The sequence below is a fragment of the Brassica oleracea genome, chromosome C2 (assembly GCF_000695525.1).
Source record: "Brassica oleracea var. oleracea cultivar TO1000 chromosome C2, BOL, whole genome shotgun sequence".
Taxonomy (NCBI): domain Eukaryota; kingdom Viridiplantae; phylum Streptophyta; class Magnoliopsida; order Brassicales; family Brassicaceae; genus Brassica; species Brassica oleracea.
This window is the reverse complement of record NC_027749.1, coordinates 45,957,662-45,980,632: the sequence shown is the minus strand read 5'-3', so window position 1 is coordinate 45,980,632 and position 22,971 is coordinate 45,957,662. Positions and strand designations below refer to the sequence as shown.

The window sequence follows — 22,971 nt, the reverse complement described above, 5'->3', positions numbered from 1 at the left end:
CAATTTTTACTTTCATGCAAAAGGATAACTTATGAATTATCTTCTTCAATGCAACTAGTTGATGTAAAATATTATATTTTATTGCTCACTGTCACGCTATAAAACAACTCAATAAGCACTTGTCTTTTGTAATAAACTTAACAAATATAGAAAGGTAACTCAATAATGGAAACTTTCTACTTCATCCCATCTTTCTTCTTCCTCGTCCTCTCTTTGAAACTTTTGTTCGGAGCACGACGGCGTAAACTAAACCTACCGCCGAGTCCAACTCGTCCATTTCCGGTTATCGGACATCTCCCCCTCCTAAAGCTGCCGCTACACCGTACGTTTCTCTCTCTCTCCAAATCTCTAGACGGTGCCTCGATTTTCTCCCTCCGCCTAGGCACACGTCTCGTTTTCGTTGTCTCTTCTCACTCTGTCGCTGAGGAATGTTTCACCAAAAACGACATCGTTTTAGCTAACCGGCCGGAGTTTATCGTCGGAAAGTATATTGGATACAATTCAAGCACCATGGTCAGTGCGGCTTATGGTGACAGCTGGCGGAATCTCCGTCGTATTGGCACCATTGAGATCTTCTCGTCTTTTAGACTCAATAGCTTCTTATCCATCCGTAAGGACGAGATCCGACGGCTGATATTCTCTCTGTCCAAAAACTCTCAACAAGTATGTACCATTTAATATCAACCTAAGAAAATAATAATAATAATAATAATAATAATAATAATAACCTAATGTTTCGAAATATAACGATTTACATTACTTTTTCATAATATTTTTTTGACTAACTTTTTTCCTAATATACTTTCTGCAAAATATAAACAACAAATAGACATTTTGTATATCATCGATGATTACAGTAACATAGCCCTACACTATACTTGCGAATAGATTTTGCCACATGTCATTTTTATAATCAATTTCACAAAACCAATATGACATGGCTACTGAAATTGATGACATGACTTCCGGAAAAATATGACATGGATAATTTTATTTAATGTTGATTTATATTTTGGCAAACTTATTAGAATATGGTAATAATTCATATATTACATTTAATATTAATATATTTTTTTGGTAAACTTTTTTAAAATATGGTAATAACTCATACTTCATCTATAAAATATATATATTCATATATAACATTTTAAATTTCGAATTATTATTATTTTTGTATAATTATACAATTTGTATTACTAAATCTTTCAAAAAATTGTACAATTTTTTAAAAATTTAAATATCTAATCGTAAGATCTTTAGTTTCTTATATATCTACAAATTTTATAAATATTGTTTAGGCTAAATTTTTGATAATTATACAATTTTATATCATTTTTATTAGTTTTATAAAAATTGATTTAATATATATCAAATATATATTAAATATTAGTAAGAAAATAGTAAAATCTATAATATTTAATAAAATTTATTTTTAAATATAAGTTAAGTTTAAGAAGTTACTTACTGCACATGGTGCATGAAAACACCTAGTACTACAATATAAACAAAGCTAGAACATAATATTACCCCATATTATTTCCAACTAAATTTTAAATAATTAAACTAAAAATTGGGTAGATAAGAATCTAGTTATGTGACCAAATAATTTAGATGAATATACCATTGATATTTTTTTAAATTATTAATCATTTGAATATAACATATTGAAATTCAGGAATATGCAAAGGTGGAGATGAGAACATTGTTTATGAACTTGACTATAAACAACATCCTTAGGATGGTGGCCGGAAAGAGGTTTTACGGTGATGAAACAGAGGACGACGATGAGGCAAGACACGTGAGGCAGTTGATCGCCGAGGTGGCTGTTAGCAGCGGCGCTGGGAACGTGGCAGACTATTTCCCGATCCTTCGTTGGATAACGAGTTACGAGAAACAAGTGAAAGAGCTAGCGGGTCGAATTGACGAGCTCTTACAGAGTCTAGTGGACGAGAAACGTGGGGAGAAAGTAAAGGGTAACACTATGATCGATCACTTGCTTTCTCTCCAAGAAACTCAGCCTGGTTACTACACTGATGTTATCATCAAAGGAATCATACTTGTAAGTAACAAGAGAGCATACTAGTAACGTTTTATTAAGGGTTTATTGTATTTTTTATAACTAAGTTTTGGTTTGAATAGGTTATGATAATTGCTGGGACTGATACATCAGGAGGAACGCTAGAATGGGCGATGGGCAACTTGTTGAACCATCCAGAAGTATCAAAAAAGGCAAGAACCGAGATCGAGGAGCAAATCGGTTCAGACCGGTTAATAGAGGAACAAGACATTGTGAAACTTCCTTATCTACAGAACATTATGTCAGAGACATTACGGCTATATCCTGTGGTTCCAATGCTTCTCCCTCATATGGCATCAGAAGACTGCATCGTGGCAGGGTACGACGTCCCTCGTGGCACGATGGTAATGGTGAACGCATGGGCCTTTCATAGAGATCCAAATACGTGGGAAGAGCCGGAGAAGTTCAAGCCAGAGAGGTTTGAGAAAGAAGGTGAGGATAAAAAGATGTTGACTTTTGGGATGGGACGACGAGCTTGTCCCGGTTCAGGGCTAGCTCAGCGGCTTGTGACATTGGCTCTGGGTTCGTTGGTTCAGTGTTTCGATTGGGAGAGAGCTGATGAAAAATATGTGGACATGACAGAAGCTGAGAAAGGAACTATAATGCGCAAAGCCACCCCGTTGAAAGCTATGTGCAGAGCTCGTCCTATTGTCCATAAGATTTTAGATGCTTCTTGTTCATAGAGCTTATTTATCTTCCAAACAGTTATATAATATATAACGTCATGCTACTGATTTTGTTGCTTCTTGTATATACTGTTATGAGTTGAAGTTCGATTCATTTAAAATAATTATGTAAATCGAACATAAGTTCAGTAGATTTGTAACCAAGTCTCAGGAATCTCTAGTCGCTACATTGAAAAACACACAAGCTAAAGATGAAGCAGAAGATAACATGTCAAACCTTGGATACTAGGGCATCTCTGGGGGGCATTGGAGTGTTTAGTTACTGTCGGAATCGTTTCCAGAGTCTACAAGCATGGGCTGAGGGTTCTTGTAATCGCTAATCTCATCCTTGTATCGCTTCTTGTCAACTTGCGCCTTAGCTTCATACGGCTCTTTTTCCTCAGCTATAGTTTACATAAAAACACACAAAGACGATAAAGATCATCACATCACAACACACTTTCTAAAGCTAAGACCACGAAATGTAGAGTTTTTTAAGGGAAGATCTTACCAGACATCTGACGCCACTTGTCTCCAAGCACCTTTCCTATATCTCCAAATCCTATTCCTGGGTTACTCTTCTTTATGTTCTGTTCAGTGAAAATGATACTATTAATCAAGACACTGCCTAGAGTGAAATGTAACCAGACAAAAGGAGAGAAGAAAGAACTCACGTCTCTTTCCATTTGGGAGAAGTACATGAAACCAGACATTGCCTTCTTAGGTGCATTGGGATCCTTCTTCTTCTTCTGCGTCTTCTTCTTACTACTTCCTTCTTCTGTGGCCAACGCTTTCTTCTTCAGAGGCAATCCTTTCGAAGACGAAGCCTCTTTCTTGGGCTCCTTCTTAACAGATTTCTAAAGAAGGAATAAAAATAAGATATGGCTTCACTTATGAAAGAGTTTGATTGAAGGAATAATATGAAACAGTTTTGTTTACCTCTTTCTCGCCTCCGTCAGCGTCACTAGCATCAGAGTCGTCGTCCTCGCCAGAATCATCAGTCGGTGAGCCACCGTCGTCATCCTCAGCCCCAACAAAGTCTTCGTCCTCCTCATCACTCTCATCAGCAGCTTGGTTTCTGATACGCTCAAGATGAGGGTCAACAGCATCGTCATCATCATTGTCCTGAAGAACAGCAGCTACACCTTCTGCGGTACCCGCACCTCCAAGGTTCATGATCTTCAAACCCTTAGAGCTGGCAGCAAAAGAAGGATGATGTTTTTTATTCACAGAAACTTATCAATCTACTCTCAGAAACTTGAGATACAAACCTTATGAAGGAATAGAGATTGTGATACTCATTCCTCTGAATATTCCGGAAGAGATGTTCATGATCAGTTTTCAGTCTTATGGAAAGATCGAAGTAATGCATGTTAGCACCACCAGCAGCATGCCTTTCAAACTCCACATAGTCAATCTAAAAAATGAAAAAAAAAACAAACGGTTTAAACAAAACCAACTCTATCTCAAAAGCTTAACAAAATTTCCAAATCATCAATAACCATATATACCTCATCATGAAGTATAAGCGTTGGAGGTTTAGGTAAGAAGAAAAAGCCCTTCTCGAGGGGATAGAGAACACCATCTTCTGCCTTAAGAGATGATTTCACTGCAAACCCATCTTGGGAACTGCGGAACTTCCCTGGTTTAGTGATCTTTGCACCAGACAGCCAACGCAACACGGTGGTGAACACTTCATGTATGAGACCCTGAAAAATTCATAATAAGCCAATATCCTTAGCAATCAGTGTATATATATATTTTTTATTTATAAATGAATTATAGAGTAGACCAGACAGAGACCTTATATGATCGTTCCAACTTGTCCTTGAACCTTGTATTCATAAGATCATCACTAATTGAGAGTTCACTTTCGACGACAGAGTCTGTCTCAAACTAGAGAAGGTAGAGAAAAACAGATGTAAAAATCAGTGTGAAAAAGATAAGGAAACCCACTTGCAAAAAGAAGATCGATATGAAAGGGAAAATAAAAGTAAGCTTTACCTGCATCACAATATGGGGGTACAGGGTCTGACCTTTCCGGATTGGTGGGTCTAGAGAGATAACAACAAACGTGTGTGGCTGGTTTGACTGCTCAGGCACAAAACAGATAACAAGACTTCCATTAACTGCTAAAAATAAGTAAAAGTCCCTTAGATATGATTTAAAAAGAATAATCACCTTTGGAAGCAAAAACAAGCGGACAACACTACTGTACTGAATTTTAAAGTCATTGGCTTGTCCTTGCAGACGCAAGAAAGAAAGGTGAAGCTCCACATTGTACCGACCCCTGTGAAAGAAAGAAAAAACCAATCATGTATTCATGAGATGATTCAGCAACACACAGTAGCAACAAATGCTAGAGTGATGTAAGGAAAAATCTTGACCTGGGAGTGAGGATTGCAATACCCTCAAATGTGACGACGGCCTCCTCAACTCCAGCACCAACATCAGCCACTTTCAAGATATTGTCATGGAAAACCTGAGACATGCTCTTAGGATCAACATACAAAAAGACACACCCATATAATTAAGAAAAAAAACTTCATCAACTTACTTGAGCAGGGGGACGAGTTTCATCACCAACAAACTGGGTGTTGGTATTAGGAATATGAAAACTTATCTCCATCAACGAGTCTTTCTGTAAATATCATAATAACAGAATCAGTAACTCAGCTAGACTGCATTTCAAAGGAGAAACATACCTCATTGGCACCAGCAGTGTCATCAACATGAAACTCCAACAAGACGTCATTTTTCCCTTGGAGCTGAGTCTGTGACACATCAGCCAGAGACACTTCAAAAGCTTGCTTTCCACCAACCAAAAATGTTAAATTATTCCCTGCACAAAAGAAAACGAATAAAGCTAAAAACTTTTTCACTTAAGAAGACTAGGGAAAGCTTAAACTCAACCAAAGTATGATTCTTTCCCACTAAAAAAAAACCTTAGAAAACAGTCAGTTAAGAGGTGTTAAAGAACTCACCATTCAAATCCACCTCACCCCAATTGCGACCACTAACAGAGAGCTGCTTCTCCTCAGGCGTTTTCCCAAACGCACTTTGGAAAAAGCTGGTCAAGCTCGCAACATCCTATCCCACCAAACAAACACACATAAGCATAAAAAAAACACACAAGCTCAATCAAATAAATAAATAAGAAGATATGATTAAAACCTGATCACGAAAGCCAATGAACTTATAGTACAACCCGTCTTTGGTTTTGACACCAAGCTGGTTAGTCCTCGGAACCTTCATCCAGCTCACGCCCACGATGTCCGATTTGTCGACCTCCACAGCTTTGCCGCCGCCTTGCTTCTTCCATTGGATCCCTCCTGAGTTGATTTTAAGGAGTCCAGGGTTCTACAGTTACCATCAGAATAAAGAAATTAGGGTTTCGAAGCGAGGGGAAGAGGGAGAAACCCTTAGAGGAAGAGAAAAGATCCTAAGAGAAGGAGGAACGAACCGATCCGCCGCGGCCGCTGAGGGAGATGTTGTTGAAGGAATGAACGTCCGTCATGGCTCCGATGACAGAGACGAGCCAAGCCAAGGAGGAAGAGAAGAGACTGATGAGTTTTTAACACACAGACAGACACGGTGGTGGAGGGCGAATTTAAAGCATTTGATAATTAAGAATAAATCCGTTTTAAAATTTTAATGAGGGATAGTTACTTACCATTTGATGATTATTTTTACTTATTCTGTTTTAGAAAAATCTGTGCTTTAAAGTTTTTACATATATAAAAAACAAAGAGGAATTCCCAGAGATAACTGCCAACAAAATGATCTTCTTTTTTTTTTTTTTGACATCATAATAGACTAGAAACCTGTGGGGCCACCGGTTCAGATAGCCAAACCGGAGGTAAAGAATCGACATATAGCATAGCTGAAGGAGAATTCCTCGCACCACGTGCAAGCCTGTCCGCCATTGTGTTTTGTGCCCTTGAGATATATCTGATCGTGAAGTTGGGGAAGAAAGTCTTACTTCAGCAGAATTCTTCCATGTGTGTAGCGAACGCCGACCATTCTTCAGGTGAGGACACCATCTTCACCAATTGAGAACAATCCGTCACAAATACTACATCTGAGAACAAAATGATCAAAATAAGTTTTATTAAATGATAAAAAAAGTATTTTCACTTGGATTAATTAATCTATACTTAGGGTTTAGAGTTAATGGTGGGTTTTGCGATAAGGTTTCAAATTTTAAAAAATAAATATTAAATATTAAAATTTTTAAAATAAAAATGAGCTATTTTGGTCATTTTCTTTTTTTAGAGCTATTTTTGTGACAAAAACTTAAAAATGGTTATTTGAGAGAATTGTCCTTTTATATAATATACTAATTCTATTTCAAAAAAAAAATCAATGTTTAAAAAAAAAAATTTTCTAAGATAGTCATTTTTAAGTTTTTTGTCACAAAAATAGCTTTCAAAAAAGAAAATGAACAAAAAAAGTTTTATTAAAAGGTAAAAATGTATTTTTATCATATGGTTAACTAATCTAGAATTAGAGTTTAGAGTTAAAGGGGTGGGGATTTTGGGATAGGATTTCAAATTTTAAAAAATAAAAAATTAAAATTAAATTTTCAAAATAAAAAGAGACTATTTTGGTCATTTTCTTTTTTGAAATCTATTTTTGTGACAAAAACTTAAAAGAGCTATTTAAGAGAAATTGCCCTTTAAAAAATACACATAAAATAAAAATTAAATTTTACTTCTAAATACATTATTTTTATGATTAACTATTTTAATAATTTTTAATCAATCAAAATTCAATAAACTCGATTTTTTTGTAAGTTTACGATTTATCATTGTTAGACTATGATCGTTTTGTTACCGCATAATTGATCGGGCGACCATATCACATATAACAAATTGTTGTTCGTTTTAATGTAGTATTCGCAAATCATTAAAATACTAAGCAGCTGAAAAATAAAAATTTGGCGAAAGCAAAACGAACAAGACAATATATAAAACTATATATTGAAAATGTAAATTGTGTCTTTCTGTAATATTTTTTTCTAAAATATAAAGCATTTTGAAACTGATTTCATATTAGTTTATAGATTGTATTTAAAGGATGTATTTTAAAGTGATTTTTTTTTTGAGCAAAGTATTTTAAAGTGATTTTGTAGTGACAATATGAATTGAAAAGAAAAAAACAAATAGTGTGATATTATTACAAGAGGTTTATTGGCAACAGAACCAAGCAAATACATATGGCAAAGACAAACAAACGAATAGGAGAGACTCTTCTCTTATTGGTTTAATTTAATACACGCACGCACTCACACGTAGAGCGACATAAACAGCTTTCTCTTGGTAAAACAAGAGTCTGGAGCAATCAAGCAAAACCAACAACCACTACACCGGTTCTTTCACTTCTAACCAGACCTCAGAACATGTAGACAACACTGTCGTGGATCCTTGACTTCTGGTTCTGTGCAACACATTCCGATATCCACATCAGGTTCCTGATCTCCTGCTCCCTCAACCTCATATACGCAAAGAACACCCCGTAATGGAACTGCCAAAAAAAAAATCAACCCACTTTAAGTATTAAACAGCCAATCAGAAACAAGACTTGTTATGCAATTAGAAACAAACCTGCTGCTCAAAGGCTAAGCAAAGCCTTCTGACTTCTTCTTCATAAAACGCCTTGTCGAGCATTTGGCTCTCTCCATAAGACATCTTGGAGAATATCGCTTGGTATGGAGGGTATTTCTCCATAACACCACGAACCTAACAGTGAATGAGACAATGACATTCATTGAACCATTATTGTCACACATTAACATATTTATAATGTATTAACTTACCTGATCTATGTCTTCGCAGATAGCAAGCTCCTCGTGACCATATGGATAGCTGCACAACCAAAAAAGTAAGCCTCATGGTAAGAAAAACTAGTTTAGAGTTTTAAGCAACCATTGTAAGCTCAGTTTGGGTCTAGAATGCTTACAGGAGACCAAAGTTAGAGTAGAGTTTCTTCCTGTCTTCTCTTGTAAGCTCAGTCCCAATGCTGCAAATAAAAATCAGTTTCAGCGCCTTTATAAAGACAGTAACAGAAGAATGGTAACGTCTTGTGGCTTGATGCACGACGACACACAGCAGTAATTACCAACCTATTGATGGTGATGTTCACAGCTCTTCTGTCAGCTTCGAAGGCCAGAAGGTCAGACATAATCTCTGATGTTGCCCCACCAAGTTTCTATTTCGGATACACAGCGACAATGGGGTTAGCTAGCATAATAGGTAGATTATGAATTTGTGTTAAAAAAAAAGATTCAAGAGTCAAGTAGCACCTGACAGAACTTGTAAAAATCCTCAAGGTATGCTTTGTAGAGCGTGTTCCTCATAATCTCAATGTTCATGTCATCCAAATCCTGAAAATAATATAAATGTGAAGCCATAATCTACCAATTTATCCGGCATCTAGATAACAATGGCTCAAGGTGGTTAAAAAAGAAAATAGTGTATGTTTTAGCTGTGTACCTCTGAGGTTAAGCATTCAGAGAAATAAGGAGCGAGAGGAGTATCCACAAGCACCAACCTATAGAGCTCCCTCATGTTCTGAGCAACTGCCAGGGTGGCAATGCTGAAAAAGAGAAATCATGAGCAAAAACATTAAATAAAAAGAAATAGAGTGAGGATCTAAAGCAGCTAGGGGAAGAGGTATAGACGATTCATAAGGTCAATGCGAATACCTGTCAAACATGCCTAAAGGGTGACATTTCTCGATCAACTCTTGAACATCTCTCTCGTGGAGGGTTCCAGTGACAATCAGCACGACGTTGTCAATCATGTGGCCGTACCTGCATTACAATATTAAGAGAAATAACCGAATATCTCAAATGTCAGCGTCTTTTAATGACAGATCATACACTAAATTAAGTAAGGTAACCATACAAGCTAGCGAACAACAACAAGATGATCAAAATCTTTGCTTTCAACATACTGAACAAACCCATTTCACTGGAAGCTCTTTAAAACGGAGATTCATACCAAACCTTACCCACTATGATGCACAATGAGAGGATTCTAACAAACCTAAATACGAACACAACTACTAGGCTAAAATCTGGAAACTAAAAAGGGCCAATAAGAACACTGCATCTGTTGATCTAGCATGATGATTTACCGAACTATCTCAGTTACCTGATGTACTCCAAGAAGGTAGACATAGGCTCAGTTGCTTGACAAAGCATGTGCTTATAATCATCCACAAGCTTGAGAGTGCACTTCTCCACAATTGTGGTCGTATGCAGAGGTGACGGTTCTGCAGCCAAACATAAAGGAACAGTTTTTACAACAATAATCGAATTAGAGATTCAGATAAACACACAAGGACAGAACAAGTCACTGTCTTGTCTAAACATCAGCTTAGAGATCCAATTTACAAAGATGAATTACAATTAAGATAAAATTAATTTCAATGGTAAAGAACCTTTCTTTGTACAACAATAATGGAAAAGAGATTAAGACAAACAAACACAAGAACAGAAAAAAAAAAAAAATCACTGTCTTGTCTGAACATCAGCTTAAAGATTCATTAATGAAGATTAAAACAAAACTAATTTTACAGAGAAAGCAATTCGTAACCCTAAACCCACATAGAACGAAACAGAATCAAAGTCAACTAATCAGATCATCATCACGGATCGAGAGACCGATCAAACGAGGGAAAACGCACCGTTTTGGAGGTAAGGGCCGTATTTGGTGGCGGAGAGGTGCATCTTGATGTCGTCAAGGTTTTCGCACTGGCAGAGATTGTTGTAATCGGCGGTGGTGAGAAGGCCAGCACGGTGGCCCCTCACGATCGCCTCCAAGTATCCGCCATGGATGTTGAACGTAAGCGCCTCGAAACCGTACATCCTTCTCTCCTTGCCTTTACGGAGATAATTCAGATCTTAAAGGTTGAACGGAGAGAGAGATCTGAAGAAAACAATCGAAGCAGAGCCAGAGAGATCAAAACGTTAAAGAAGATAGATTTGATTGATTTGTTTTGCAATCTCGTCCTTGGAACTTTAGAAATTACCATAATGCCCCTCTGTTATAGCCATAAACCGGTCTGGTACGATTCGCACGCGCGCAAATACTTCTAAACCGAAAATTGGACATTAGTGTTGATTCGGTTGATCGGTTTAGACCAAATCTCATTTTTTTTATTCTGTACTTTTAGCTACAAACTAAATCCAAACATAACATACAAGAAAATTTACAAGAACCAAAAAAATGAAATATGTCACATATGACACTGGAGATGCCCTTATAAAACCATTTAGTTATAAGATATATAGCAAAAAAAATTGGAATTCAAAACCTTTTTACTAACTTTAGCCTGAGATTTTCAATCCTTGTGACATTTCTCTGAAAGATTCAATTCTTGTTACTAGAATGGAGCAAGTGTGCCTTGGTTTTGGACCTTTTTGACAATAGTCATTGCCAAGATACGTCGTGCCATTCCAATTTGGTGTCTCTTCATCAGGTCCTTCCCAAGAAAGGTGCTTCACTATCTCCAACATGCCACCAGTCCGGACCTCAAGGACTTAGCTAGTTCATCGCAGCAGTTCTGTAGCAAAGTAACAACTCTTAAGTTTATTACACTTAGAACCCAAGAACTGAGACCGAGTCATACGTCCGTGGACCCACACATTTTCTGTACCTAACACAACCTTTGCATTTGGTTTAAGCAAGTTAACTCTCTATCATGATTAACACTTAGAACCATGTTAAAAGATTAAAATTCAATACATAGCACATGACATATATTACAGGGTAAAACATAAGTTTTTTACAAACAAACAGGTTTTATGTATATCCTTGCAAGAACTTTACACTCTCAACCTTTACATTTCTTCTACACATTAAAAACCACAGATCAAAATCTTTAGACCTTCAGGACCAAAGATATTTTTCCTGAGTTCCATCCACTCAAAGAACACAAACCAGGATCCTAACATTCCATAGACCATCTCTTTTGCTCTTGAATCAGAAAGAATCGATGCAACATGAAGCCTGGAACAACATCCAGCTTCAATCCGGTCAGACAAACTAATTCCCTATGCTTGAGTCATTGCTCTTTGCCTTTAGGCTTTGGTGATTGCCTCGCATTCCGATAAGGCGAAGCCTGAGGCAAGTTTAAACTCGACAAACTCCTCAGAGGCTGTCCGTTTCTCGCCACAAACCCACCTCCTTGTGTCCTAACACCGTTCTTAGCAACAGGCTGCATCGTTTGGAAAGAAGTAGAAGAGCTAGCAAAGTCTTTAAGACTCGGTAACGGCTTTAACGCTTCGACAACTTCGCTCATCTTTGGTCTAGCTTTAGAGTCTCGGTTAAGGCACTGCGCCGCTACTTGTGTTGCTTTCTGAGCTCCCTTGATCGAGAAGTGACCCTCTAAGCGATGATCCAACAGTCTGTAAAACTTCTTTTTGTCTAAAAGATGAGGTTTCACCCATTCCACCAGGTTTTGTTCACCGTTGGGACGGCTTTTATCCACAGCTCTTCGTCCAGTTAGTATCTCGAGTAAAACTACTCCGAAGCTGTATACATCACTCTTCGTTGTCAAATGTCCTGATGTTGAAAGCGAGATTAGTAACTCCATAAAGTAAACACTCCTTCCGTTTTTTAATAAATGACAGTTTTAGAGATTTTTTTTTGTTTCAAATTACATAATGTTTTGACTTTTCTATGTAAAATTTACTGATTTTTATGTTAAACTTTTGTCAGCATATGCGGACATAATCTTCTTACGGATAATTATTGTTTTGTCTTTTTTTTTGAACATCCATTTTATGTCTTATTACTTCAAAAATCAGCATGATAAGTCATTATTTATGTCTTCAAAATTTTAAACAAACATCATCTTATTTATATATATGACAAAAAATTTCATCAAAATATATATATACTTCTTAATGTTAAAATTCTAAAAACACTTGCATATTAGAAATATTTTAGAAAATATCTTTATACAACTCCAAAAGTGAAATAAGAAGAAACTGAGGGAGTACTAACAAAGGGTGAGGATACTTTACTCACCAGTCATTACATATTCAGGAGCTGCATAACCATATGTTCCCATCACTCTGGTAGATACATGTGATTTCTTCTCGTCTGGTGCATCTTTTGCAAGCCCAAAGTCAGAGAGCTTTGAGTTATATTCCTGAAATAGAAACATTTATTTCAATATAAATGACAATGGAGAGAACAAAAGAGAAGAATTTGAGCTTCATACATACAGCGTCTAGTAAGATGTTAGATGTTTTGAAATCGCGGTAAATGACAGGCTTCTCAGCTTCCTCATGAAGAAAGGCTAGACCTTTAGCTGCGCCGAGTGCGATTTTCATTCTGACAGTCCAAGGGAGAGGTAAAGTCCCTGGAAACAAAAAGACAAATGAAACACGAATCAATATAAGAAATCAGCAGCGGTTTGTGATTGATTAAAACAACATACTTCTGAAAAGATGATTCTCAAGACTCCCTCGAGGCATAAACTCGTAAACAAGCAGCCTTTGGTCTTCTTCCATGCAATATCCCACCAGTTTAACCAGGCTTGGGTGAACAAGGTTCCCAAGAAAGTTAATCTCAGCCTGTACATAAATTTAGCAACATGATCAATAACTTATAGCACTGTGCTTTAACCACTATCAAGGTAAAAGAGATTGGTCATTCATTACCAGCCACTCCTTGTGACCTTGAAGGCCATCTGGGTTCAGTGTTTTGACAGCTACAGTTAGACCAGTACCAGGCTTGACCGGAGCCGTTCCGTTTTCCTCAATCCATCCTTTGAAAACACATCCAAACCCACCTTCGCCGAGAAGAGACTCTGGTCTGAAGTTCCTAGTGGCTAGCTTGAGGTCGTTAAACATGAATATCCGCAGCTTAGAAGAGTATTTCAACTCCCCGCTGATTAGAGGTGTCGACGAACCACTCTCCGGACGGCTAGCATCTTTAGACGGAGGTGGATGATCTTCACGCTTCTCAATAACATGATTAGGTGCTGCTGCAATAGGTATATAACAAAACAAATAAAAACAAAGTTGTCTTTTCCAGTTCAAGTGTCAGCAAAAGATTAAAAAAGCTCAACCTACAATCTGAAGGCAACTAATTGGTTACGAACCTTGTCATCTATACAAATAGAGATACACACTCACAAACAAAGTTGATCATCTAGTATTAGAGGAAGAAGGAGAGTACCAACAACTGTAGTGGTGGCATTCAAGGAGCTATCAACTTTTGATCTAGAAGTGATGCAGCTGAATATGAGCTTGATTCTGAACCAAAACCCACTTTCACTCTCCTCTCCATCTCTCTTACCATTCTTATTTGCACTCAAAGTCTTCCCCTTTTCAGGTTTCTCCACACCCACCACCTTAACAGAGTCTTGCCCTGTAGCCATCGTCTCCTTACAAACCCTAATCTCCACTCAGAACAAAAATCAAAGAGAAGCCCTAGAACAGATCACTCCCTCTCATCACATCCATACTCATTTGAGATCAGAAAACGAAATCGATCTCGATCAGACCCAGAACGTGAAATTGATGGAAAGAACAGAAAGTCAGAAACCCAATTCTCAGAAAGGATAAAGTTTGATCCTTTCTCTCTCAAAATCGAACCTTAGAAGAAAAGGTAAGACTTTTAAGATGGAAAGTTGAAAACAAACGATGAGGACCCAATGAAGTAGAAATGAATTTGAGCTCCTGAATTGGGGATAAAGAAACAACGATATGAGTGAAGGGAATGGGAGATTAGCCGGAGAAAGTTTTTAGTCAAAAGGGATGGATTCTCTTTTTGAGAAAGATACAGAGCTACGAAAGGGCATCTTCTGAGAGAGAAGAGAGAGACTGAAACTGGTCAGCAACGGGCAGATCGGGCAGCTTGTGTGACACGGAGGAGATAAACTGGTCAGCTCGGGTAGCAAAAAAAAGCACGCGTACATAAATAAGCTCAAATAATTAAGGGTTAATTTGTCCAAAAAAGATCAAAAGGGGTAATTTAGTTATAATTTAATATTTAGTTGAGGGTTGATCTTATGAAAATTAAGGGTTCATTTTATGAAAATAAAGAGTTAATTTAATTTTCATATAACAAAAAGTTATATACAAGTTATATATGAAACATAACTTTATACAATCTAATTTTATAAGAGAATAAATTTTGATTGATTTGGTCTTTTATAATATACCTTTCAGAAAAAAATAATAATAATGATATGTACAACAATTTTCTGATCAAATTTATGCTTCAGTGCATACGATTCTAACACTTCAAGATATTATATATTCAAATTTTATAAAATCTTATATCATCTATAACAAGCCAAACAAAATTCCGTAATAAACGACCTTCCCAAGTCTAGTTGACAACAACACTTTAAATAATAATATATGCTAATGCCGTTAACAATGCTTGAATTTTTGGATTTGAACTCTGATCTGAGATTCTGAGTGTAAGTCTAACCAAATGTTGATGATAAAAAATGGTTTTCTCCTCTCTTGCGTCATTTATTCTTTAGATATCAGAAATGCAAGGATATACTAGATTAATCAAGTAAGACTATGTGAGAGTATGTTGATAACTTTCTTTACTCGTTTCAAGATTCTTTAATAGTAGCATTAATCAGCAACTAATAATTGAGTTAATTATAAAAAGAACAAGACGAAAGGGTAGACTTTTTGGTTTTGGGGAAGATAGTTATTATGCATGCTGACTTTACATCTAGAAGAATAAAAGCTTTTGTGACACATGGAGTCATTTGAGGTGCTCAGCAGCTAATGGATAAACGGTAGGCAACTAACTTGTTGAAGTTACAGGTGGTTGTCTTTTTTGACTCTTTGAGTTCAGACCAATGAAATTATAATCCTCTTTAATTGTTTTTATTCTTTCTAATAAGCCCAAAAAAAATAAACGAAAGATTGTTTTTAAGAGTGAACGTAGAGTCACGGGAGAAGATGGTGAGATACGCGGCAAAGAACACACAACCAAAGACAAGGTCAAGGACCGATGGTGAGAATGCAGGGCTACGGCCGCCTATAGAAAAATATATCTTTGCACGTATGAAGAATTTTAATAAATATAAAAAGAAAATCTAACATTTATAAATCTAATGTACTATATAGCATAATGTTGGATTCGAATCTAAGAAGGATGATGATATAAATATCTTCAGTGAAAACTAACTAACTAAAAGACCAGGTGGAAAGTGATGATACCAACAATGGTGCGAGGAAAGGTGTTACTACAACTAAGATGGATTTCGATTACTCATTTTTAGCATGGTTAGGTTAGCTCCAGCCTCCAGGTAATGAACTCTTTACCCCATTTGAATAAAGGTAACTTATCCAAAGTTAGAGTGCGGTAGACGAGCTATTTCTCCACGAGAACTATTGTATAGCACTAAGTGTCTCCCAAACTATGACCTCGTTTTATTTGTCCCCGATTTTAAAGTTTCGGTTTTATTTCCCTACAAATGCTGGTTTTGTCAAACCAAATTCAAAAATTTTAAATCTCAATAGTAACCGAACAAACCAAAACTGTACCAAACATAAAACCAAGTAAACCATATCTAAACCAAAACATACCAAATCACTTCATCTCTTTCCTTCCTCACGAGTCACAACAAATCCAGAATCATCAACTCTTTTTCTCTGTCCATCGAATCTCTTATTCTCTCACAATCAAACAAGAGATTTAATGATCTGTTTTTTTTTTTGCACCACTCAGAGATAGAATTCAAGTCATCACCTTCATATCATTCTCTTCTTCTTTTTTCCATGTCACAGTCAGTAACCTATACCATAGAATTCTATCACAAGGGTTCAACAACTAGATAAACAATTCAAGCTAAAGTAGAAACTTTTAACCAATTCCATCGATTGTAATCAAAGATAAAATAATTATGAGCCTTATGCTTATCGTTCTTTGGGGCGAAACTCAGATTGGAATCGTCTTATCAAAGTCAAAACCCTTTATCAAATCGATTCCATTTATCACCACTTTCGTTTCCCAATTTCGAATTTACAAGCATAACGAAATCATTCAATAAAACAGAGCAGGAAATTGAACCTTGAAGAGAGAAACCCGATAGCCACGGGAAAGAGATTTCTACTCTCTACAATTACAGTTTCGTTTCGTCAAACCCTTTAAAAAAGAATTACAGTTTCGCTATGGTGTTCTTGTCCGTCGAAGCTTTAATGGTTGATTGGTGGATCAAGGTTAACGTTAACGGGAGAAAGGGAGAGAAATTGGGTCAACGTTGAAACAATAAACCAATTTGGTTAATTATTAGTTTAAAATGATTTATGGTTTACTTCAAAACAGTAAACCAATTTAAATCATGTTCTATGGGCTTTTTTATTTTAAACTTTATATATGTGGAGATATAAATGTGAAACTTTAATATTGTGGGGAACTAGAATTTAAACTTTTCATTCATGGATAAATAGAACGAGATCATAGTTTGAGAGACATCTGATGCTATACAATAGTTCTCGTGGGGAAATAGACCGTCGACCCGTTAGAGTGGTTGCAAGAGAAAAATAGAATGGAGATGAACTCTTTAAACCATTTGAATAAAGGTAACTTATCCAAAGTTAGAGTGGTCTTTAATGCAAAATAAAAATAGAATGGAGATGCAGGGTATCGATCTCCGTACCTCTCGCATGCTAAGCGAGCGCTCTACCATCTAAGCTACATCCCCATTTTGCTTGTTTTTATTATTTTCTTGTAACTTTCTCTTGCTAACACTTCATCTTGACGTCAGTTTGAGTTGGCTTGGCTAGTATTTCATCTTACTAGAATAAAAAACTTAAAGAGAACCAATAAATGGAAAGCCTTTCAAAAACCCCAACACAATGTCTTCTTGGTGTAGTATTGTATTTTTGGTGCTAATTAGCTAGGACTTAAAATACATCCTGATGCTACATACTTTTAGCACCAAGGTGGCCTTAAAAAGGTTTTGTTACCGAGATACACAGTAGCAGCAAGCAAAAGTTTGTGGTCTTGGACATCAAACTCTCCATATTATTGAACCATTCTTCAAGAAATGCATGCATCAGTCATTACCCCCTGCATAATTTCATAAAAAGACAATCTCTTCAATTATATATTGAAACATTCTTCAAGAAGTGCTTACACTCATTGTCACAATTCCATGACTGAACCAACATCCACAAAAAACTGGAAACGTTATGTTGACCTCATTGTCTTAACTAATTTTCCTGATTTTTCATGGCTCACGGTACTCTTGGTAAGTTCTCAATGAAAAGAAAACTAAACTTGTAAAGACGAAGGGATCAAAATTCAAGACAATAAGCACATCTCAAGAATACACACAATATAACTCTCAATAAGAAATTCTTCTTATTAATCACTTCAGGAAAATATGCTCAAAACCTCAAACCACAAAGCTCATAAAACTCACGCACAGCCAACACACACACGCATTGCTTATATATAAAACTCTTTAATCCTAAACTCATTAGGACTTATATTATTTTGGATAACTTCAAATCTAACTCGATTTGGATAACTTGTTACTCAAGTTACTTTCAAGTTTATCTCCAACATTCTCCTCTTTAAACTTGAATGCAACTTGAGTGACATCTTGAACCCCTATTAGCTCTCTCATCTCTTTATACTTAAGCTTCCCAAGTGCTTTTGTCAAAATATCAGCCTTTTGTTTATCTCCCGGTACATGCTGAACTTCAATCAAATCATTCTCAACACACTCACGGATGAAGTGGCATCGCCGATGTATATGTTTGCTGCGCCCATAAAATACTGGGTTCTTAGTAAGAGCCAGAGCCGACTTGTTGTCGACCAGAAGTACCACCCTTTCATGCGTTGCTCCAGTGATCTCTTCATACAAGTCTTGAAGCCAAATTTCCTGCTTTGCTGCCTCTGTTGCAGCCATGAATTCAGCTTCGCAAGAGGATAATACCATTGTCTCCTGTTTTTGGGAACACCATGTTATCGGACTGTCTTCGAGATAGAACACATGACCTGCAGTGCTACGGCCATCATCTTCTTCTACAACATGGGAGCTGTCGCTATAACCTTTAAGCTCGGCATTGCTCCCACGCGTGAAGACCAATCCATACATCAAGGTTCCTTGCAGATACCTAAGAATTTGCTTTAGTGTTGCATATATCGACTTAATACACCAACAGAGTATGAGAGATCCGGTCGTGTGTGGAGTAAGTATCTAAGGCATCCAATACGTCTTCTGTACTCCTTCTCATTGATGGTTTTCTCGTCGTTCCCCTTAGAGAGTCGCAGGCCAGGGTCCATTGGTGCATGGACTGCATTGCAGTCATCCATCTTGGTCTCACTCAATATCTTCCTCGCATATCTTTCCTGGTTCAGAGTGATTCCAAACTCGTTTTGACAGACCTCAATGCCGAGATAGTATGTTAGTTTTCCCAAGTCGCTCATCTCGAACTTGCTTGACATTCTCCTCTTGAAATCTTGTATCGCTTCCATGCTAGTACCAGTGACTAGAAGGTCATCCACATACACGGCTACAAGCATGAGTTGAGTCTTGTCTTGACTCCGATACAAAGCAGGTTCTTTAGAACACTTTATAAAACCGATTTGCTCGAGAACTTGGTTTAGTTTCTCATTCCACGCTCTTGGTGCTTGTTTCAGACCATAGAGTGCTTTGTTCAACTTATACATCTTATCCTCCTTTCCTTTAACCACATACCCTTCAGGCTGAGAAACATAAACTACCTCCTTGAGATCACCATGCAGAAAAGCAGTCTTCACATCCAAGTGATGTACTTGCCATCCTTTGGACGCTGCTAATGCTAGGATGAAACGAATGGTCTCAATACGAGCCACAGGAGCGAACACTTCCTCATAATCAATACCATGTCTCTGTATATATCCCTTCGCTACCAGTCTAGCTTTGAGCTTGTTAATACTTCCATCAGAGTTTCTCTTCACCTTAAACACCCACTTTAAACCTATCGCCTTAGCACCACTAGGAAGATCCACAAGATCCCATGTCTTATTCTTCTCAATTGAAGTGATCTCATCATCACAAGCATCTCTCCAAACTTTCCCTTCTCTTTCTTCAATGTAACTCCATGGCTCATCGTTTAATAACATCAAGAGCTCTTCGCCGTCGAGCTCTGCTAACAATATATAATCCTCTAAGATAACATGATCCGGTTCATCCTCATCAGCATCAACAGCAATGGTGTTGTCCAAGTTACTCGCATTAGTTTCCTCTAACGCATTATGTCCAATGCTCTCAACTTTAACTTCCTCGTTCATCCCTCTGTTTCCAAACTCGCCCAATGATACTTTAAACATTCCTGAATCATAATCTAGTTCTTTCTCCATAGACTTCCAACTCCAACCTTGATTTTCGTCGAATATGACGCCTCTGCTTACCACAATTTTACGGTTTGTAGGATCATAAAGTCTATAGGCCTTAGATCCAGGCTCAGTACCAAGATGCACCAGCTTCCGTGTTCTATCATCCAGTTTCCTGAGGTGACTGTGGTCTATCTTTGCATAACTTATGCATCCAAACACACGTATATGTTCTACACTGGGCTTCTTCTTCTTAAAGACATGATACGGCGTTTTATCCAACACTCTTGTGGCTACCCGATTTATAAGATATGTGGAGTGCCTCACAGCCTCCCCCCCACAAGAAGTTTGGAATGGACATATGCTTTAGAATGCTTCTGGTCATTCCCATAAGTGTTCTGTTTCTCCTCTCGGCAACTCTGTTTTGTTGAGGGGAGTAAGGAGCGGTAAGGTGTTTGTATATTCCTGTAGTTTCACAAAACTCTCGGAACTCGTTTGAACAGAACTCACCACCACGATCTGTTCTCAGCGTTTTGATCTTTGCTCCTGTTTCCCTTTCAACAATTTCCTTAAACTTCTTGAATTTATCAAACGCTTCTGCCTTGTCTTTGAGAATTATAGACCACATATAACGTGAGTGATCATCTATAAGCATGAAGATGTACCTGTTTTTCGCCGGCATGGAGGGGGTAATAGGTCCGCAGAGATCCACATGGATAAGCTCTAGAACATGGCTTGCCCGGTATGATGTTGCCTTAGGGAAAGTGTGTCTTGCTTGCTTCCCAAGTAAGCAAGAGGAACATGTCTCCTTCTCGATTTCTATGTTAGGTATCCCAGCGACAAGCTCCTTTTTGATCATAGACTTCATTGACTCTCTCCCAATGTGACCTAACCTTGCATGCCACCTTCACTAGTCGCCATCGATTGGAGACACTTTGGATTAGCACCTTCCATGAGAACCTTGTATAATCTGTTCTTTGATCTCTTGGCTCTCGTGATCAACCTTCCGTCTTTATCATTTAAGGTGAGATAGTCTCCTCGCATCCGTATATCACAGCCTGACTCTGTGGCCTAGCCGAGACTGATGATGTTGCTCCTTAGGTCAGGTATGTAGTACACATCAGCTAGAACTCTCTTCTCTCCATCTCCACTAATGAACAGAACGGAACCCTTTCCCTTGATGTCGATGCGTGAGTCATCGCCAAAACGTACCTTTCCTATGATCATCTCGTCGATGGTGCGGAAATAATCCCTATTTCCAGTCATGTGGTTGCTTGCTCCATTGTCTAAATATCATGTATTCTCTCCCGCCACATTCGTCTCGAAGTCTTGAGGATTCATGTTCCTTTCGTTTAAGAGTATGACTTCGTGCATCATTAGATCTTCAGCTTCTTGTGTATCTTCATCTTTAGCTTCACGTGTTTCTTGTAGCTTTAGTAGACGATCGGGACAGTCCATGGTGAAGTGACCGTTCTTATCGCACCTAAAGCATGTTATCCTTGAAAGATCACCACCGTAGTTGTAAGTTGACCGCCCACGACCTCTTCCTCTGTTATAAAACCGTCCTCCTCTGCCTCGTCCTCTGTAGCCATTGTTATCACGGTTGTTGTTGGTGTTGTCACGATTGTGTTGTTGAGCGTCATTATTTGCATACATCAGTTTTGTTTGATCATCTTGTTCTTCTTCTTCCTCTGCTATACGTTCCTCGAAAGCCTTTAAACGTCCAATAATATCTTCGAATGTTGTGGTTTTTAGGTCAAATACTTGTTCTAAGGACGCCACAATGTGAATTTACTTCTTTCTCGGAAGACTTTTAAGGAATTTTTTGACAAGTTTGGTTTCTTCAATAGTTTCACCCAAAGAGGCTGATTTCGAAGAGATTTCTGATAATTTTCCAACAAATTCGTCAATTGTATCTGTTTCTTTCATCTTTAATCGATCACACTCTGCACTTAGAGTCTGTAGACGAGCTTCTCGAACTCTATCTGCTCTCATATGTCTTGCTTTAATGGCCTCCCAGACTTTCTTTGTAGTATCTAATTCTCCAATCTGTAATATCAGCGCTTCAGGTATTGATTGGAAGAGTAATGCTGTGGCCATGTTATTTTTCTTGCTGTCGTCGGATTCGATTTCAACAACATCCCAGACTTCATGCACCTTCAATAAAACCTTGATCCGCATAGCCCAAACGGTATAGTTGGTTGTATTCAACATGGGACAGCTGATCGAAGAAGGCCCTATGCCTCCTTTAGGTTTCACATACGTCGTGATGTCTCCCATGGTTACGGTTTGATCAGGATCGTTGCTGTATGGCTCTGATACCAAATATAGTTATCATGTCTCAAGAATACACACAATATAACTCTCAATAAGAAACTCTTCTTATTAATCACTTGAGGAAAATATGCTCAAAACCTCAAACCACAAAGCTCATAAAAACTCACACGAAGCCAACACACACACGCATTGCTTATATATAAAACTCTTTAATCCTAAACTCACTAGGACTTATATTATTTTGGATAACTCCAAATCTAACTCGGTATGGATAACTTGTTACTCAAGTTACTTTCAAGTTTATCTCCGGCATATATATATAATAGATTAGCCTCCCATCCACCTTGACTGGTGAACCGAGCAAGCTCTTTCTAGATGCTACTTCTGCATGAACCCTGTACGATTTGAGAAGCAAGTTGTGCTTCTAGATTGTTTGTCTTAATACTGCCTACCATTTTTACACCATTAAGTTTATGACAAGTCGTCTTATGCTTGGATTTGGTTAGTCTGCCATCTTCCTAGAACAAATATGGCAGAGATAACCTGAACCTTTGCTAAGAGAATAAATATAGGTGGTACTTGAAAACATTAGAACAATCAAATAAGATACTTAAGATGGCCTAATACA

The 22,971-nt window shown here is 37.5% G+C and overlaps 4 protein-coding genes and 1 non-coding gene across 6 annotated transcripts; 1 reads left to right on the top strand and 4 right to left on the bottom strand.

Annotated features, from left to right (window-relative positions):
• Positions 1–123: 123 nt before the first annotated feature.
• LOC106324700 (cytochrome P450 81D11-like) lies at positions 124–2,891 on the top strand. Its single transcript, XM_013762662.1, has 3 exons — positions 124–663; positions 1,676–2,059; positions 2,140–2,891. The coding sequence occupies exons 1-3, from the start codon at positions 166–168 to the stop codon at positions 2,758–2,760; spliced, it is 1,503 nt and encodes a 500-aa protein (XP_013618116.1). The 5' UTR covers positions 124–165; the 3' UTR covers positions 2,761–2,891.
• On the bottom strand, positions 2,841–6,389 carry LOC106324698 (FACT complex subunit SSRP1). Its single transcript, XM_013762660.1, has 15 exons — positions 6,206–6,389; positions 5,917–6,102; positions 5,727–5,832; positions 5,448–5,584; positions 5,300–5,383; positions 5,130–5,224; positions 4,924–5,032; positions 4,747–4,833; positions 4,546–4,638; positions 4,254–4,451; positions 4,014–4,159; positions 3,682–3,937; positions 3,417–3,599; positions 3,254–3,332; positions 2,841–3,146 (listed from the first exon to the last, which is right to left on the bottom strand). The coding sequence occupies exons 1-15, from the start codon at positions 6,257–6,259 to the stop codon at positions 3,019–3,021; spliced, it is 1,941 nt and encodes a 646-aa protein (XP_013618114.1). The 5' UTR covers positions 6,260–6,389; the 3' UTR covers positions 2,841–3,018.
• Positions 6,390–7,868: 1,479 nt separating this feature from the next.
• On the bottom strand, positions 7,869–10,724 carry LOC106324702 (V-type proton ATPase subunit d1-like). The gene is made up of 10 exons (XM_013762665.1): positions 10,435–10,724; positions 9,900–10,020; positions 9,449–9,556; positions 9,237–9,339; positions 9,047–9,127; positions 8,867–8,952; positions 8,704–8,763; positions 8,561–8,609; positions 8,349–8,483; positions 7,869–8,268 (listed from the first exon to the last, which is right to left on the bottom strand). Exons 1-10 carry the CDS (start codon positions 10,613–10,615, stop codon positions 8,137–8,139), a joined length of 1,056 nt encoding a protein of 351 aa, XP_013618119.1. The 5' UTR covers positions 10,616–10,724; the 3' UTR covers positions 7,869–8,136.
• Positions 10,725–11,487: 763 nt separating this feature from the next.
• Positions 11,488–14,565, bottom strand: LOC106324701 (probable receptor-like protein kinase At5g15080). Of its 2 annotated transcripts, none has more exons than XM_013762664.1 (6): positions 13,941–14,565; positions 13,421–13,743; positions 13,198–13,333; positions 12,983–13,119; positions 12,783–12,906; positions 11,488–12,314 (listed from the first exon to the last, which is right to left on the bottom strand). In XM_013762664.1, exons 1-6 carry the CDS (start codon positions 14,140–14,142, stop codon positions 11,815–11,817), a joined length of 1,422 nt encoding a protein of 473 aa, XP_013618118.1. In that variant the 5' UTR covers positions 14,143–14,565; the 3' UTR covers positions 11,488–11,814. The 2 variants fall into 2 exon arrangements, with proteins under 2 accessions (XP_013618118.1, XP_013618117.1); XM_013762663.1 differs by having other exon boundaries at positions 13,421–13,746; positions 13,941–14,563.
• Positions 14,566–17,369: 2,804 nt separating this feature from the next.
• Positions 17,370–17,442, bottom strand: TRNAA-AGC. The gene has a single exon. It is a non-coding gene; the product is annotated as a tRNA-Ala (tRNA).
• Between the last annotated feature and the right edge of the window lie 5,529 nt (positions 17,443–22,971).